Source organism: Ranitomeya variabilis, chromosome 7, assembly GCF_051348905.1.
Source record: "Ranitomeya variabilis isolate aRanVar5 chromosome 7, aRanVar5.hap1, whole genome shotgun sequence".
Lineage (NCBI taxonomy): Eukaryota > Metazoa > Chordata > Amphibia > Anura > Dendrobatidae > Ranitomeya > Ranitomeya variabilis.
Window position 1 is genome coordinate 154,774,561 of NC_135238.1, and position 18,802 is coordinate 154,793,362.

At 44.1% G+C, this 18,802-nt stretch overlaps 1 protein-coding gene across 1 annotated transcript; it reads left to right on the plus strand.

Moving 5' to 3' along the window:
* Positions 1-10,044: 10,044 nt before the first annotated feature.
* On the plus strand, positions 10,045-11,890 carry LOC143785692 (uncharacterized). The gene is made up of 3 exons (XM_077274765.1): positions 10,045-10,157; positions 10,979-11,058; positions 11,154-11,890. The coding sequence occupies exons 1-3, from the start codon at positions 10,124-10,126 to the stop codon at positions 11,550-11,552; spliced, it is 513 nt and encodes a 170-aa protein (XP_077130880.1). The 5' UTR covers positions 10,045-10,123; the 3' UTR covers positions 11,553-11,890.
* The last annotated feature ends 6,912 nt before the right edge of the window (positions 11,891-18,802 follow it).

Here is an 18,802-nt window from a genome sequence, read left to right on the forward strand (position 1 = left end):
TGTGCATATAGCCTTAGACAACCATTCTCTGTCCTGTGGTCAAGTGGCTCCCAACGGCTTCACCTTTCTTTATCTTTGGGATGTGTCAGGTTTCCAGTAATTTTGGGGGTAAATATAGAACTGCAGATATTTGCTGTAAAAAATACCAGAAAGCTAAACTGATCCCCAACAAAGGATGACATTGCCGGTCTGAGCAGAACGTGAGCTTCATAGGTAGAGAGGGGAATCCCATCATTGGCCATGAAGGCTACAGAAGGATTGCGTCTTCCATGGACAAAACACATTTTTCTAGCTTCTTGTTACTGACATTTCTGTTCCTAGTACTTAGTGGGATGGTTAGCAATATGGTGATCAGCAGTGCCGCTCTGTCACATCCTCTCTGTATGGTTATGGGTGATCCTTATATTTGGTTCTTTTCTCTTCAGTTGATATCACACCGGAGGAGGCATTCAGAAGACTGGCCTTCTGTATGAAGTTTCTGCCGTCACCCCTCTACAAGATGGAGGTTAGTGAGAAGACGACTATACCGCTGCCTTTAATTTTACAAGGGTGTATAGGAATGTCTTATTACATGAGTAACTTAATCTGCTGTCTTCTTAGCGCCTCATGCCGACCAGCCCAGAAGCCCAGAAGAAATATACAACAAGGCATGAATATGAAGAGCAGCCTGCACCATCCATGAAGACCCACATCACAGAACAAGAAGCAAGGGCGATGCGGGCTAAAGTACTGTGTATGGACCTGGATGAAGAGCAGCTAACCCAAAAAGAGGAAAGGAAGAAAAAAAAGGTCAACATCACAATTAAGATCGGCGCCGGAAGAGAGACCCCGACAGAGGCAAGAAGAAGCGGCAGAACAGAGGCCAGAAGAAGCGGCAGGACAGAGGCCAGAAGAAGCAGCAGGACCACGCAGTGCCACATCCGCCAGTATATTAACCAGTATTTGAGAGGAAAGAAGAACATCATCTGGACAATCCTGCTAGGACCTCTCAGCCGATAACATCATATACGGCAAATACTGGGAGGTAAGTATAAAAAAAAATAGTAATAAGAGCGGTAAAATATTAGAGCAGCAGTATAATAATATTAGTAGGCAAAACTGTAATATTAGCTATCATAGTAGTAACATAATAGTAGAAATATATAATATATATTTATAGTAGTAATTATAGTAAAAAATGGTAGGAATAAAAATGTAAAAGCAATAATATTAGTAGTTATAACTGCAGGTTTGATCTAGCAGTAAGTAACATAGTGACCTTAATATTGGTAGGGGCAAAGCATTAATAATAATTAATAATAAACAATTAATTACAGTAGTATAAATAGGATATCGAGAAGTAGTTGTCATAACAAGGTAGTCAGCTAGTATTAACAACTATTCTATTAATATAACACTATACACATTTTATTAGAATTTGGCGGCTTGATCCAGGGTCCTAAGACTGATCGCCTTTTCCCGGGGTCAAGAAGGAATTTTTCCCTTCAGACACAGATTGGCTGAAAGTGTCCAAGGGTTTTTGCCTTCTTCTGGATCAAAAGCATATACATAGTATAGTAGTAATATTATAGTAGAAAAGGTACAATAGTCTTTTTATAGAAATAGCAAAAAAATAATTACTGCTACAATTGTAGAATATTTATAATAAGGAACAAAAAGGACAAAAAGCATAAAATAATGATAATAGTTATTAAATTAGTATTTTAATAATAAGCATATAGTAATGATTTTAGTTTTAATATTAGAATAAATATTACTTAAAATAGAAACAATAATAATAATAATAAATAAAAAATAATAGATAATGTAGGAGAATAATAATAACCATAGTATTAGTTGTAGGGTTTGATCCAGGGTTCTAGGACTGATCGCCTTTTCCCGGGGTCAAGAAGGAATTTTTTCCCTGAGTCACAAATTGGCTGAGTGTGTCCAGGGTTTTTTGCCTTCTTCTGGATCAACAACTTTAGACATAGGAGCTTTATTTATTCCGGTTAGTGTAGTGTTAGTGTAGGGTCCCATCTGAAGAGGTCGCCTTGTCGTTGGCAGATGAGCTCGCACAATTTGATCAAAATGTGCACCAAGAACCTCACATTTCTAGGAGCTGTGTAATAAATATGGCCATTTACATATTTGCTCTGGCAGAATTTTGTTGCCTCTTTTCTTTCTTGCTTTTGCATTGCAACTACAGCAGCTGCTCCTGCAAATTTATTTCAGTTTGTTTTGTTAGTTTACTTTCTTTCTGGATTAACACCTTTAGACATTATGACCTTACAACTAGTTAGTAATAATTTAAGTATGGCTATAGGGTAAAATTGGTGATAATTTTAGATACTGAGAGAAATTATACTACAATTTGTGTTTTTTTTTTTTGTTTTTTTTTAAGAAAACCACATTCACACGTTTCCTTTATGCTTCCAAGTTTGATATCAAAGGCACCATATGGACATTTATATTCATTTTCAGCTTTTGATTCTTAGTTAGGTCTCCTTGATCCCTATAGAAATGTCAGTAGTAAATGGACATACCTTACATTTGACACCCATAGTTCGATGCATAACTGTAACAAGTAACCATATAGCCCAAAGCTGGAGTTATACACCACACTATCTTCACATTCAGAAGTAGAACATGAAAAACTCTACTTTCTAATATGTCTTGTACTCCACAGTTCTGGATTGAAATGGGTTGTCTGGTGTATAGCGTCACTCTTCTCTTTAGGCTGTGTTTGGTATTGCAATAATAAATGTAATTCAAAGGAAGAGGGAATAAACATTGCTGGACGAATCATCAGCAATCTGAAATACGCAGGCGATTTAATATTGATAGTAACAAGCGTAGATGGATTTAAGGACTTATTATGGAGTGTCCAGATGGAAAGCTCAACCATGGGACTTTTACTCAACACAAAGAAGACAAAGATATTATTGACTACTGACAGGTACAACCAGACACATTTGAGATAAACGGCGACAAACTGGAAGTTGTAAAAGACTTCCACCTACTCAGATCGATGATCACTCAAGATGAAATGACAACACCAGAAGTAAATATCTGTCTAGCTATGGGCAAATCAACAATGAAGACACTGGACAAGGTCTTCAAATTGAGGAACATGTCACTGGCGATGAAGACACGGTTTATGCATAGTTTTATCTTTTCTGTGGTAACGTACATATGTGAAAACTGGACAATGAAGAAACAAGACAGAAGAAGAATCAATGCCTTTTGAAATGTGGTGCTGGAGAAAGATGTTATCAATACCATGGATTGCAAGAAGAACAAACAAATCAATTTTGGAACAAATCAAGCGGGAAACGTCACTCAAAGGACCCATCACCAAGCTACGACTTGCCTACTTTGGGCACATCATACGAAGCGAACAATCACTGTAGAAGGACAACATGATTGGAAAAATAGAAGGAACAAGGAGAAGAAGAAGAACCCAATGGCTTGATACAATCAAGATAACGGCGGAAAAGACCCTGGTGGACCTATATAGGCTTACACAAGATCGATCTCCCTGCAGATTGTTCATCCATCAAGTCGCCATTGCTCCAGACTGAGCTGAAGGCCATGAATCAATAATTAAATAGTGATATACTGTCGCTATGAAGCGATGGCCGGGGGACCACCACGGTGCAGGAAGACTACTGTACACAAGATGAGGTGCAAATAACAAAGGGTAGATTTATTGGGAGGCACTCTCTGGGCCCAAGGGATGTACTGGGTCTTCGGCACTCCGGCGGTCCCCCTCAGCAGCTCATTCAGGGGACTCGCCACCTTCGCGAAGTCTTTGACAAACCGGCGGTAGTACCCGGCAAGCCCCAGAAAGGCCTGAAGTTCTCTCACCGTGCGAGGGACTGGCCACATCTGGATAGCAGCCACTTTTTTCTGGTGAGGGTAGAACTCCATCTTGTAACACTATGTGGCCCAGGTACTCGATCTCTCTCTTGAAGAGGTGGCACTTCTTTGGCTTCACCTTCAGGTTATGAGCCCGCAGTCTTCCGAGTACCTGTCCAAGCCGGGCAAGGTGTTCTTCGAATGAGGCCGAAAACACAATGATGTCATCCAGATAGATCAGGGTAGCCTCAAAATTTAAGTCTCCCAAACACTTTTCCATCAGCCATTGAAACGTGCCCGGAGCATTGGAGAGCCTGAAGGGCATCCGGTTAAACTCAAACAGTCCTATAGGGAGGATGAAGGCAGTTTTTTCTCTGTCTTTCTCTGCCACGACTACTTGCCAGTATCCGCTTGCTAGGTCCAGGGTGGAGAAGTACTTAGCTTTCCCCAATGCTGTCAAGGATTCCTCGATGCGGAGCAACGGATACGAGTCTCGAACAGTGCAGGCATTGAGTTTGCTGTAGTCTACACAGAACCGGATGGTCCCATCCTTCTTCTTGACGAGCACCACCGGGGCTGCCCAAGGGCTCTGACTACTCTGCACCACTCCTGAATCCAGCATCTGCCTCAGTAATGTTTTCACCTCTTGATACATCTTGGGCGGGATCTGCCGGTATCGTTCTCGAATTGGACAAGCTTCTCCGGTCGGTATCTCGTGCGTGATTGCTTCAGTACAGCCGAAATCCTCGGCATGACGGGCGAATGCGGCCTGATGTTCCCACAGCATAGCTTCTATTGCTTGCGCACGCTCAGGGCCCAGAGCCTTCACATCCACTTCCATTTGATTAAGGATGACCCGTCCACTCCACTCCGGGGATGGCGTCTCTTCGGCCCCCACAGAAACTGCTAGGGTCCACCCCGCACCTTCTTTCGGCGATAAAGACATCTTCTGACTCACCACTTCGCCCTTATGTAGGTACACCAGGGCCAGATCTGTCCCTCGTGGCAAGGTGACCGCCCCAGGGCCCACATTCAAAGCTCTTATGGGGACGTGTCGCACTGGACCACAGCTATTGTACGAGCTATCATGACTTCTTGGTCCACTCCTCCGCCTACCACAGGCTGAACAATCACTTCCAACCCGTCAAGGTTGCGATGCGTCCCCACTGGAAGGTATACTATAGTTTCTCGCTCGGGAGGCAGGATTACAGGTTCTTTACCAGGAACCCTGATGACCCCTACCGTCTGATAGGATGGCACACTCTTCTGCGTCCCACAGACGCGGATCAGTCATTGAAGAGCTTCTTGAGTAGGCTTATGTGTAGTAGCCTTCTTCCAATATACATGGTATTGACAGAATAACGTTGCTGTGCGCATGTTCCTTCTTATGTCGCAATGTTCAACCACTTCATGGTTCGGAGAAGATGCAGTATACTCCGTTTTTGGACGGCTTCCACTAGCAAACCGCCCTGTTGTGAATTCCATTTCTTGGACTCCCTCCTGTGGTCATGAATGGTACTTTGGTTAGTTCTGCTCTTGGACTCCCTCTGGTGGCTTTGAGCGGAACTGCTGGTCTCTGAGGTTGCTTTCTCAGCTGCCCTCGTTTATTGTTATGCTTGCTTCCCTATTTAACTCTACTCAGATCGTTACTTCATGCCAGCTGTCAATGTTTCAGTATTGGTTCAGATCTCTCTTGGACTTCTCTGAGGACCTGTCTACTCCAGCAGAAGCTAAGTCCCTGCTAGTTCATTTGTTGTTACTGCTGCCTGAATATATTTCTTAGTACTGCTAAATTCTAGTCCAGCTTGCTGTCATGATATTTCCTTGCTAGCTGGAAGCTCTTGGGGTGCAGTGTTGCACCTCCACACCGTGAGTCGGTGTGGGGGTCTTTTTGCATACTCTGCGTGGTTTTTTGTAGTTTTTTGTGCTGACCGCATAGTTTCCTTTTCTTTCCTCTGACTATTTAGTTAAGTCTGGCCTCCTTTGCTAAAACCTGTTTCATTCCTGTGTTTGTGACTTTCCTCTTAACTCACAGTCAATATATGTGGGGGGCTGGCTTTACCTTTGGGGAATTTCTCTGAGGCAAGATTAGGCTTCTATTTCTATCTTTAGGGGTAGTTAGCTCTTAGGCTGTGAAGAGGCGTCTAGGGAGAGTTAGGTACGCTCCACGGCTATTTCTAGTGTGTGTGATAGGAGTAGGGTTTGCGGTCAGCAGAGTTCCCACTTTCCCAGAGCTTGTTCCGATTACTAGTTTACTCATCAGGTCATTCCGGGTGCTCCTAACCACCAGGTCCATAACACCGCCCGCTCTTAATACTTCATAACACAGAGTAAAAGACGCAAGCAGTGAAGCTGCTACAAGAACACTGGCAAGCCCGTCAACGAAGACGCTTCAGGGAAGCAATTTTAAGGGAAGCAGAGATATCCCTGAAGAGTCCTTGCAGAAGATCACAATAGTGGAGAAAGACTGCCATCTGCTGGCCAGGCAGAATGAGATGCAACTAATTTGCACTGTAAGGTTTGCAGGGGGAGCAACTTATGGTGTTGGACCTGAGCAGGTGACCAGTAACCCAGAGTTCCTGATTATAAAAGGCTTGAGCTCCGAAAGGCAGAGAGATTTAACGCCAGGAAGGAGGGCAAAGCAGACACAGCCCAGAGGTGGCACTGAGGCCAACAAGACAGACCTCAGTGGGAAATCCACGCCACTAACGCACCGACCACTGGCTGATGGGGTCCAGACTACGGCTGAGAAAACCCAGAGTTCAGACTATTCCGTTCAAGGCCAGGATCTGTGCCCCACGCCGGTCCAGGCCCAGAGACCAGATGTCAAGAGCCAAGGCTCAGCACTTTCCGCCCTAGGCCCAAGAGACTGCCGCCGAAGGTCAAACCATGGAGATCTCCAACGACTAGGAAGGCACATTTGCAGTTGCAGAGGATGAGAACGTGAAAGCAGGGCTGTCACTTCCAGCTGTCACAGAGGGTATCGGGAAGGGACGGGATTAGGGCAACAGGTTGGGGGGGGTCCAGTTGCTGTGAGCAATGATGGAGGCCATCACCACCTCTGATAGTATACTACAAAAGAAAATAAAAAAAACTGATCAGTACCTCTGAACAGAATAAAGCAAGTGTGAACAGGTGCAAGAGGCTATGACTTCATACTGTGCAAACAATAGAATACAGCAACCTCTGTAAGCGGTAAGATAGGCGCACCTTTTTTTGCTGGGACCTTAAACCCAGGGCTGCCACTAAGAATTTTGGGGCCCGCTTGAGACTCCGCCCAGGCTCCAACCCAGCCCCACCTCCACCCCTCGAAATGTCCACAGTCCCACCACCTTCTCTGGGAAAAACTCCATTTCTTCACCACGTCCTCAACAATCACGCATTAACAGTTCCCATCACCAGATCACATACATAGCCAGCAGTATTTGTTTTGGCCAAAAGGTAGACTTTTTTGGCTGAGCTGTACTCTACTCCATCTTGTTAATCGTTTGTTAAAATATCCAATACAATTTAGGTATATTTTTATTTATTTTTCAATGTTTAAAATGACCAATACTACCACATACAAGGGACAGATACCACTGCACCATGACCAGATCACATATTACCACCACAGTGACCGAATAATACTACATACACGGAATAAATACCGCCACATCATGACCAGACAATATGTTACCACCACAGTGACCAATTAATACCACATACAAGGAAAAAATAGCACCACACCATGACCAGAAAACATATTACCACCACATAGTGACCTATACCACATACAAGGAACAAATACAGCCACACTATGGCCGGACCACATATTACCACCACATAGTGACCGAATATTACAATACTGATCATTAACAAAAAACACTATACTAGTATCACCATAAGTGCCATTATACACAGGAGAGCTGTACTTAGTATGCAGTGTCTGTGTACAGGTAATACAGTGATCAACAGTGACATTATATACAGGAGCTCTGTATACAGTGTCAGTGTACAGGTAATACGGTGATGAACAGTGACATTATACACAGGAGCTCTGTATAGAGTGTCAGTGTACAGGTAATACAGGGATTACCAGTGACATTATGCACAGGAGCTCTGTGTATAGTGTCAGTGTACAGATAATACATTGATCACTGGTGACATTGTACACAGGAACTCTGTATATAGTGTCAGTGTAAAGGTAATACAGTGATCACTGGTGGCATTGTACACAGGACCTCTGTATAAAGTATACAGTGTATAGTGTGAGTGTGCAGGTAACACACTGACTCACCAGTGACGTCTCTAGGTGAAGTCTTTCATCTTCACTTTTCATGTCCATCCAGTACAGACTGCCATCACTTCTTTCAGCCAGGGCTCATTTCTGCAGGAAAAAGCACAGTTATCTAGAGCACCGCTTGCAGAGCACATTACTTAATTTTTCCCAACGTCTACAGTGGGTAATAATATCCCTCATCCTGGTCCCCTTTTGTCTCATTCCTGGCTCCATCCATATGTTCTCCAATCCTGCCCTCAGTATCCATTCTCCCCATGTGATGTCCCATCTTTCCCCATATGATCTCCCCATCCTGCCCCATATGATCTCCCCATCCTGTCCCATCTGTCTCCATCCTGCTCCATTTGTCCCATGATTGTGCATCGTGTCTCCATCCTGCCCCATGATCCCTGCCCCATCTGTTTCCATCCTGCCCCATCTGTTTGTCTCTTTCCTGCCCCATGATCCTTCACCATGTGTCTCCATCCTGCCCCATGATCCTTCATCATGTGTCTTCATCCTGCCCCATGATCCTGCACCATGTGTCTCCATCCTGACCCATCTATCTCCATCTGTCTCCATACCTCACTGTCTCCATACCTCCATCTGTCTCCATCCTGCCCATGATCCTTCACCACATGTCTGCATCCTGCACCATATCTCCATCCTGCCCCATGATACTGCACATGTATCTCCAGCCTGCCCCATGTTCCTGTCCCATCTGTCTCCATTCCTCCCTATCTGTCTCCATCCTGCCCCATTATCCTGCACCATCTGTCTCCAACTTGCCCCATGTTTCCATCGTGTCCCATGATCCTACCCCATCTGTCTCCATCCTGCCCCATCTGTCTCCATCCTGCCCATGATTCGGCACCATCTGTCTCTATCCTGCCCTATGTCTCCATCCTGCACCATGTGTCTCCATCGTGCTCCATTTGTCTCCATCCTGCCCCATGATCCTGAACCATGTGTCTCCATCCTGCAACATGTTACATAGTGCAGGATCATGAGGCAGGATAGAGACACATGGTCCTTGTATTGTGGCTTGCCGCTTTCAATATAAAAAAACAAAACACTTTCATGGCTATAGAGTTTAACTGAACCTGCGTCTTGGTCTCAGGTTCAGTTACTGCGCTGGCAGAAGCCTGCCGCTTGGGCCCGATGAGCAGAAGAGACAGGGCCCATTGCGGGCCCCCTCTGCTCATCGGGCCCCATATGCCAGTCAAGGCAGTAATGCACTGATGGCGGCCCTGCCTAAACCTAGTATTTACTGAACATGCCTCTCCTAGGTGACAACACTTCTCTTCTTAATGTCAATTACACAATAAAAACTCCCTTGAGCAATCCAACTAGATAATAAGATATCATGTCCTCACAAAATACAGTGAAGTAGAAGCAATTACAGGGTTTTTGGTAAACAATGACATATTGCTAGAACCTAATTCCTGGGACCCGCACCAATCCCTAGAACAAATGGGACACTGGTCCTTTATATCATTTACCTGCATAGTATTGTGCCTATCATCTGTACAGGGAATTACAACACGTCTCCATGAGCTTAAATGGTGTCAAAGGGAAGTTACATATAGTAAAATTCACTATAGTGCAATAATACCGTCATGTCCCTTTAAATTATCAGTGAATTCTGTCACCATGGCAATAAACAACCAATAGGATTGCTAGATTTGAATTTGAAGAAAAACACAAACGTCAGTTATTCTCAGTCTGTTCTATCTCAACGGAGAGTGAAGACGGACACCTGCGGCCACCGCGACATTTCAGGTATAAACCTGTAATATTATATAAGTGACGGCTGATTTATCTCATCACATATTCATACAGAATAAGCCAAGATGGACAATAACCACAATAACCCGACACAAACGGTGTTTCCCAAAGTTTCCAGTAACAGTACACCCTGGTCAATGGCATCTGCCCAAATGCCCAAAACCTATTCTGACTGTTCTGCTATTTTACAGGATTTTGATAGATTGCGACACCAGTGAAGCCCACAGTGAGACCATGTGGACCGGACCTTCATCCAGCGTTGGATCAGGTGAGATTCCTCACACTGTTAGGGTATGTGCACACGTTGCAGATTTCCTGCGGATCCACAACGTTTTTTTCCACGCAGAAACGCTGCAGATCCACAAGTGATTTACAGTACAATGTAAATCAATGGCAAAAAAATGCTGTGCTAATGGTGCAGAAAAATCTGCACGGAAAACGCAGCAGATTCAAAAAAGGACCATGTCAATTCTTTTTGCGGATCTGCTGTGTTTCTGCACCTATTCCATAATAGAAATCCGCAGGGGTAAAAAAGGAAGAAATCCACACAAAATCTGCAAAAGAAACGCACTAAAAAAAAGCAATAAAGCGCAGATTCTGACTTGCGTTTTCTGCCAAGAAATGCAGAATCTGCACCGAAAATTCCACAGTCAAATCCACAATGTGTGCATATAGCCTTAGACAACCATTCTCTGTCCTGTGGTCAAGTGGCTCCCAACGGCTTCACCTTTCTTTATCTTTGGGATGTGTCAGGTTTCCAGTAATTTTGGGGGTAAATATAGAACTGCAGATATTTGCTGTAAAAAATACCAGAAAGCTAAACTGATCCCCAACAAAGGATGACATTGCCGGTCTGAGCAGAACGTGAGCTTCATAGGTAGAGAGGGGAATCCCATCATTGGCCATGAAGGCTACAGAAGGATTGCGTCTTCCATGGACAAAACACATTTTTCTAGCTTCTTGTTACTGACATTTCTGTTCCTAGTACTTAGTGGGATGGTTAGCAATATGGTGATCAGCAGTGCCGCTCTGTCACATCCTCTCTGTATGGTTATGGGTGATCCTTATATTTGGTTCTTTTCTCTTCAGTTGATATCACACCGGAGGAGGCATTCAGAAGACTGGCCTTCTGTATGAAGTTTCTGCCGTCACCCCTCTACAAGATGGAGGTTAGTGAGAAGACGACTATACCGCTGCCTTTAATTTTACAAGGGTGTATAGGAATGTCTTATTACATGAGTAACTTAATGTGCTGTCTTCTTAGCGCCTCATGCCGACCAGCCCAAAAGCCCAGAAGAAATATACAACAAGGCATGAATATGAAGAGCAGCCTGCACCATCCATGAAGACCCACATCACAGAACAAGAAGCAAGGGCGATGCGGGCTAAAGTACTGTGTATGGACCTGGATGAAGAGCAGCTAACCCAAAAAGAGGAAAGGAAGAAAAAAAAGGTCAACATCACAATTAAGATCGGCGCCGGAAGAGAGACCCCGACAGAGGCAAGAAGAAGCGGCAGAACAGAGGCCAGAAGAAGCGGCAGGACAGAGGCCAGAAGAAGCAGCAGGACCACGCAGTGCCACATCCTCCAGTATATTAACCTGTATTTGAGAGGAAAGAAGAACATCATCTGGACAATCCTGCTAGGACCTCTCAGCCGATAACATCATATACGGCAAATACTGGGAGGTAAGTATAAAAAAAAATAGTAATAAGAGCGGTAAAATATTAGAGCAGCAGTATATTAATATTAGTAGGCAAAACTGTAATATTAGCTATCATAGTAGTAACATAATAGTAGAAATATATAATATATATTTATAGTAGTAATTATAGTAAAAAATGGTAGGAATAAAAATGTAAAAGCAATAATATTAGTAGTTATAACTGCAGGTTTGATCTAGCAGTAAGTAACATAGTGACCTTAATATTGGTAGGGGCAAAGCATTAATAATAATTAATAATAAACAATTAATTACAGTAGTATAAATAGGATATCGAGAAGTAGTTGTCATAACAAGGTCGTCAGCTAGTATTAGCAACTATTCTATTAATATAACACTATACACATTTTATTAGAATTTGGCGGCTTGATCCAGGGTCCTAGGACTGATCGCCTTTTCCCGGGGTCAAGAAGGAATTTTTCCCTTCAGACACAGATTGGCTGAAAGTGTCCAAGGGTTTTTGCCTTCTTCTGGATCAAAAGCATATACATAGTATAGTAGTAATATTTATAGTAGAAAAGGTACAATAGTCTTTTTATAGAAATAGCAAAAAAATAATTACTGCTACAATTGTAGAATATTTATAATAAGGAACAAAAAGGACAAAAAGCATAAAATAATGATAATAGTTATTAAATTAGTATTTTAATAATAAGCATATAGTAATGATTTTAGTTTTAATATTAGAATAAATATTACTTAAAATAGAAACAATAATAATAATAATAATAAATAAAAAATAATAGATAATGTAGGAGAATAATAATAACCATAGTATTAGTTGTAGGGTTTGATCCAGGGTTCTAGGACTGATCGCCTTTTCCCGGGGTCAAGAAGGAATTTTTTCCCTGAGTCACAAATTGGCTGAGTGTGTCCAGGGATTTTTGCCTTCTTCTGGATCAACAACTTTAGACATAGGAGCTTTATTTATTCCGGTTAGTGTAGTGTTAGTGTAGGGTCCCATCTGAAGAGGTCGCCTTGTCGTTGGCAGATGGGCTCGCACAATTTGATCAAAATGTGCGCCAAGAACCTCACATTTCTAGGAGCTGTGTAATAAATATGGCCATTTACATATTTGCTCTGGCAGAATTTTGTTGCCTCTTTTCTTTCTTGCTTTTGCATTGCAACTACAGCAGCTGCTCCTGCAAATTTATTTCAGTTTGTTTTGTTAGTTTACTTTCTTTCTGGATTAACACCTTTAGACATTATGACCTTACAACTAGTTAGTAATAATTTAAGTATGGCTATAGGGTAAAATTGGTGATAATTTTAGATACTGAGAGAAATTATACTACAATTTGTGTTATTTTTTTTTTTTTTTTTTAAGAAAACCACATTCACACGTTTCCTTTATGCTTCCAAGTTTGATATCAAAGGCACCATATGGACATTTATATTCATTTTCAGCTTTTGATTCTTAGTTAGGTCTCCTTGATCCCTATAGAAATGTCAGTAGTAAATGGACATACCTTACATTTGACACCCATAGTTCGATGCATAACTGTAACAAGTAACCATATAGCCCAACGCTGGAGTTATACACCACACTATCTTCACATTCAGAAGTAGAACATGAAAAACTCTACTTTCTAATATGTCTTGTACTCCACAGTTCTGGATTGAAATGGGTTGTCTGGTGTATAGCGTCACTCTTCTCTTTAGGCTGTGTTTGGTATTGCAATAATAAATGTAATTCAAAGGAAGAGGGAATAAACATTGCTGGACGAATCATCAGCAATCTGAAATACGCAGGCGATTTAATATTGATAGTAACAAGCGTAGATGGATTTAAGGACTTATTATGGAGTGTCCAGATGGAAAGCTCAACCATGGGACTTTTACTCAACACAAAGACAAAGATATTATTGACTACTGACAGGTACAACCAGACACATTTGAGATAAACGGCGACAAACTGGAAGTTGTAAAAGACTTCCACCTACTCAGATCGATGATCACTCAAGATGAAATGACAACACCAGAAGTAAATATCTGTCTAGCTATTGGCAAATCAACAATGAAGACACTGGACAAGGTCTTCAAATTGAGGAACATGTCACTGGCGATGAAGACACGGTTTATGCATAGTTTTATCTTTTCTGTGGTAACGTACATATGTGAAAACTGGACAATGAAGAAACAAGACAGAAGAAGAATCAATGCCTTTTGAAATGTGGTGCTGGAGAAAGATGTTATCAATACCATGGATTGCAAGAAGAACAAACAAATCAATTTTGGAACAAATCAAGCGGGAAACGTCACTCAAAGGACCCATCACCAAGCTACGACTTGCCTACTTTGGGCACATCATACGAAGCGAACAATCACTGTAGAAGGACAACATGATTGGAAAAATAGAAGGAACAAGGAGAAGAAGAAGAACCCAATGGCTTGATACAATCAAGATAACGGCGGAAAAGACCCTGGTGGACCTATATAGGCTTACACAAGATCGGTCACCCTGCAGATTGTTCATCCATCAAGTCGCCATTGCTCCAGACTGAGCTGAAGGCCATGAATCAATAATTAAATAGTGATATACTGTCGCTATGAAGCGATGGCCGGGGGACCACCACGGTGCAGGAAGACTACTGTACACAAGATGAGGTGCAAATAACAAAGGGTAGATTTATTGGGAGGCACTCTCTGGGCCCAAGGGATGTACTGGGTCTTCGGCACTCCGGCGGTCCCCCTCAGCAGCTCATTCAGGGGACCCGCCACCTTCGCGAAGTCTTTGACAAACCGGCGGTAGTACCCGGCAAGCCCCAGAAAGGCCTGAAGTTCTCTCACCATGCGAGGGACTGGCCACATCTGGATAGCAGCCACTTTTTTCTGGTGAGGGTAGAACTCCATCTTGTGACACTATGTGGCCCAGGTACTCGATCTCTCTCTTGAAGAGGTGGCACTTCTTTGGCTTCACCTTCAGGTTATGAGCCCGCAGTCTTCCGAGTACCTGTCCAAGCCGGGCAAGGTGTTCTTCGAATGAGGCCGAAAACACAATGATGTCATCCAGATAGATCAGGGTAGCCTCAAAATTTAAGTCTCCCAAACACTTTTCCATCAGCCGTTGAAACGTGCCGGAGCATTGGAGAGCCCGAAGGGCATCCGGTTAAACTCAAACAGTCCTATAGGGAGGATGAAGGCAGTTTTTTCTCTGTCTTTCTCTGCCACGGCTACTTGCCAGTATCCGCTTGCTAGGTCCAGGGTGAAGAAGTACTTAGCTTTCCCCAATGCTGTCAAGGATTCCTCGATGCGGAGCAACGGATACGAGTCTCGAACAGTGCAGGCATTGAGTTTCCTGTAGTCTACACAGAACCAGATGGTCCCATCCTTCTTCTTGACGAGCACCCAAGGGCTCTGACTACTCTGCACCACTCCTGAATCCAGCATCTGCCTCAGTAATGTTTTCACCTCTTGATACATCTTGGGCGGGATCTGCCGGTATCGTTCTCAAATTGGACAAGCTTCTCCGGTCGGTATCTCGTGCGTGATTGCTTCAGTACAGCCGAAATCCTCGGCATGACGGGCGAATGCGGCCTGATGTTCCCACAGCATAGCTTCTATTGCTTGCGCACGCTCAGGGCCCAGAGCCTTCACATCCACTTCCATTTGATTAAGGATGACCCGTCCACTCCACTCCGGGGATGGCGTCTCTTCGGCCCCCACAGAAACTGCTAGGGTCCACCCCGCACCTTCTTTCGGCGATAAAGACATCTTCTGACTCACCACTTCGCCCTTATGTAGGTACACCAGGGCCAGATCTGTCCCTCGTGGCAAGGTGACCGCCCCAGGGCCCACATTCAAAGCTCTTATGGGGACGTGTCGCACTGGACCACAGCTATTGTACGAGCTATCATGACTTCTTGGTCCACTCCTCCGCCTACCACAGGCTGAACAATCACTTCCAACCCGTCAAGGTTGCGATGCGTCCCCACTGGAAGGTATACTATAATTTCTCGCTCGGGAGGCAGGATTACAGGTTCTTTACCAGGAACCCTGATGACCCCTACCGTCTGATAGGATGGCACACTCTTCTGCGTCCCACAGACGCGGATCAGTCATTGAAGAGCTTCTTGAGTAGGCTTATGTGTAGTAGCCTTCTTCCAATATACATGGTATTGACAGAATAACGTTGCTGTGCGCATGTTCCTTCTTATGTCACAATGTTCAACCACTTCATGGTTCGGAGAAGATGCAGTATACTCCGTTTTTGGACGGCTTCCACTAGCAAACCGCCCTGTTGTGAATTCCATTTCTTGGACTCCCTCCTGTGGTCATGAATGGTACTTTGGTTAGTTCTGCTCTTGGACTCCCTCTGGTGGCTTTGAGCGGAACTGCTGGTCTCTGAGGTTGCTTTCTCAGCTGCCCTCGTTTATTGTTATGCTTGCTTCCCTATTTAACTCTACTCAGATCGTTACTTCATGCCAGCTGTCAATGTTTCAGTATTGGTTCAGATCTCTCTTGGACTTCTCTGAGGACCTGTCTACTCCAGCAGAAGCTAAGTCCCTGCTAGTTCATTTGTTGTTACTGCTGCCTGAATATATTTCTTAGTACTGCTAAATTCTAGTCCAGCTTGCTATCATGATATTTCCTTGCTAGCTGGAAGCTCTTGGGGTGCAGTGTTGCACCTCCACACCGTGAGTCGGTGTGGGGGTCTTTTTGCATACTCTGCGTGGTTTTTTGTAGTTTTTTGTGCTGACCGCATAGTTTCCTTTTCTTTCCTTTGACTATTTAGTTAAGTCTGGCCTCCTTTGCTAAAACCTGTTTCATTCCTGTGTTTGTGACTTTCCTCTTAACTCACAGTCAATATATGTGGGGGGCTGGCTTTACCTTTGGGGAATTTCTCTGAGGCAAGATTAGGCTTCTATTTCTATCTTTAGGGGTAGTTAGCTCTTAGGCTGTGAAGAGGCGTCTAGGGAGAGTTAGGTACGCTCCACGGCTATTTCTAATGTGTGTGATAGGAGTAGGGTTTGCGGTCAGCAGAGTTCCCACTTTCCCAGAGCTTGTTCCGATTACTAGTTTACTCATCAGGTCATTCCGGGTGCTCCTAACCACCAGGTCCATAACACCGCCCGCTCTTAATACTTCATAACACAGAGTAAAAGACGCAAGCAGTGAAGCTGCTACAAGAACACTGGCAAGCCCGTCAACGAAGACGCTTCAGGGAAGCAATTTTAAGGGAAGCAGAGATATCCCTGAAGAGTCCTTGCAGAAGATCACAATAGTGGAGAAAGACTGCCATCTGCTGGCCAGGCAGAATGAGATGCAACTAATTTGCACTGTAAGGTTTGCAGGGGGAGCAACTTATGGTGTTGGACCTGAGCAGGTGACCGGTAACCAAGAGTTCCTGATTATAAAAGGCTTGAGCTCCAAAAGGCAGAGAGATTTAACGCCAGGAAGGAGGGCAAAGCAGACACAGCCCAGAGGTGGCACTGAGGCCAACAAGACAGACCTCAGTGGGAAATCCACGCCACTAACGCACCGACCACTGGCTGATGGGGTCCAGACTACGGCTGAGAAAACCCAGAGTTCAGACTATTCCGTTCAAGGCCAGGATCTGTGCACCACGCCGGTCCAGGCCCAGAGACCAGACGTCAAGAGCCAAGGCTCAGCACTTTCCGCCCTAGGCCCAAGAGACTGCCGCCGAAGGTCAAACCATGGAGATCTCCAACGACTAGGAAGGCACATTTGCAGTTGCAGAGGATGAGAACGTGAAAGCAGGGTTGTCACTTCCAGCTGTCACAGAGGGTATGGGGAAGGGACAGGATTAGGGCAACAGGTTGGGAGGGGTCCAGTTGCTGTGAGCAATGATGGAGGCCATCACCACCTCTGATAGTAAACTACAAAAGAAAATAAAAAAAACTGATCAGTACCTCTGAACAGAATAAAGCAAGTGTGAACAGGTGCAAGAGGCTATGACTTCATACTGTGCAAACAATAGAATACAGCAGCCTCTGTAAGCGGTAAGATAGGCGCACCTTTTTTTGCTGGGACCTTAAACCCAGGGCTGCCACTAAGAATTTTGGGGTCTGCTTGAGTCTCCTCCCAGGTTCCAACCCAGCCCCACCTCCACCCCTCGAACTGTCCACAGTCCCACCACCTTCTCTGGGAAAAACTCCATTTCTGCACCACATCCTCAACAATCACGCATTAACAGTTCCCATCACCAGATCAAATACATAGCCAGCAGCATTTGTTTTGGCCAAAAGGTAGACTTTTTTGGCCGAGCTGTACTCTACTCCATCTTGTTAATCGTTTGTTAAAATATCCAATACAATTTAGGTATATTTTTATTTATTTTTCAATGTTTAAAATGACCAATACTACCACATACAAGGGACAGATACCACTGCACCATGACCAGATCACATATTACCACCACAGTGACCGAATAATACTACGTACACGGAATAAATACCGCCACATCATGACCAGACAATATGTTACCATATAATACATTGATCACTGGTGACATTGTACACAGGAACTCTGTATATAGTGTCAGTGTAAAGGTAATACAGTGATCACTGGTGACATTGTACACAGGACCTCTGTATAAAGTATACAGTGTATAGTGTGAGTGTGCAGGTAACACACTGACTCACCAGTGACGTCTCTAGGTGAAGTCTTTCATCTTCACTTTTCATGTCCATCCAGTACAGACTGCCATCACTTCTTTCAGCCAGGGCTCATTTCTGCAGGAAAAAACACAGTTATCTAGAGCACCGCTTGCAGAGCACATTACTTAATTTTTCCCAACGTCTACAGTGGGTAATAATATCCCTCATCCTGGTCCCCTTTTGTCTCATTCCTGGCTCCATCCATATGTTCTCCAATCCTGCCCTCAGTATCCATTCTCCCCATGTGATGTCCCATCTTTCCCCATATGATCTCCCCATCCTGCCCCATATGATCTCCCCATCCTGTCCCATCTGTCTCCATCCTGCTCCATTTGTCCCATGATTGTGCATCGTGTCTCCATCCTGCCCCATGATCCCTGCCCCATCTGTTTCCATCCTGCCCCATCTGTTTGTCTCTTTCCTGCCCCATGATCCTTCACCATGTGTCTCCATCCTGCCCCATGATCCTTCATCATGTGTCTTCATCCTGCCCCATGATCCTGCACCATGTGTCTCCATCCTGACCCATCTATCTCCATCTGTCTCCATACCTCACTGTCTCCATACCTC

What these genes read in the sequence shown, in the direction of transcription:
- LOC143785692 (XM_077274765.1), top strand. Translation starts at nt 10,124, where the DNA reads ATGTGGACCGGACCTTCATCCAGCGTTGGATCAG. An exon ending in TTCATCCAGCGTTGGATCAG is followed by an intron (nt 10,158 to 10,978) that starts GTGAGATTCCTC and finishes TTTTCTCTTCAG; the next exon opens with TTGATATCACACCGGAGGAG. An exon ending in CACCCCTCTACAAGATGGAG is followed by an intron (nt 11,059 to 11,153) that starts GTTAGTGAGAAG and finishes CTGTCTTCTTAG; the next exon opens with CGCCTCATGCCGACCAGCCC.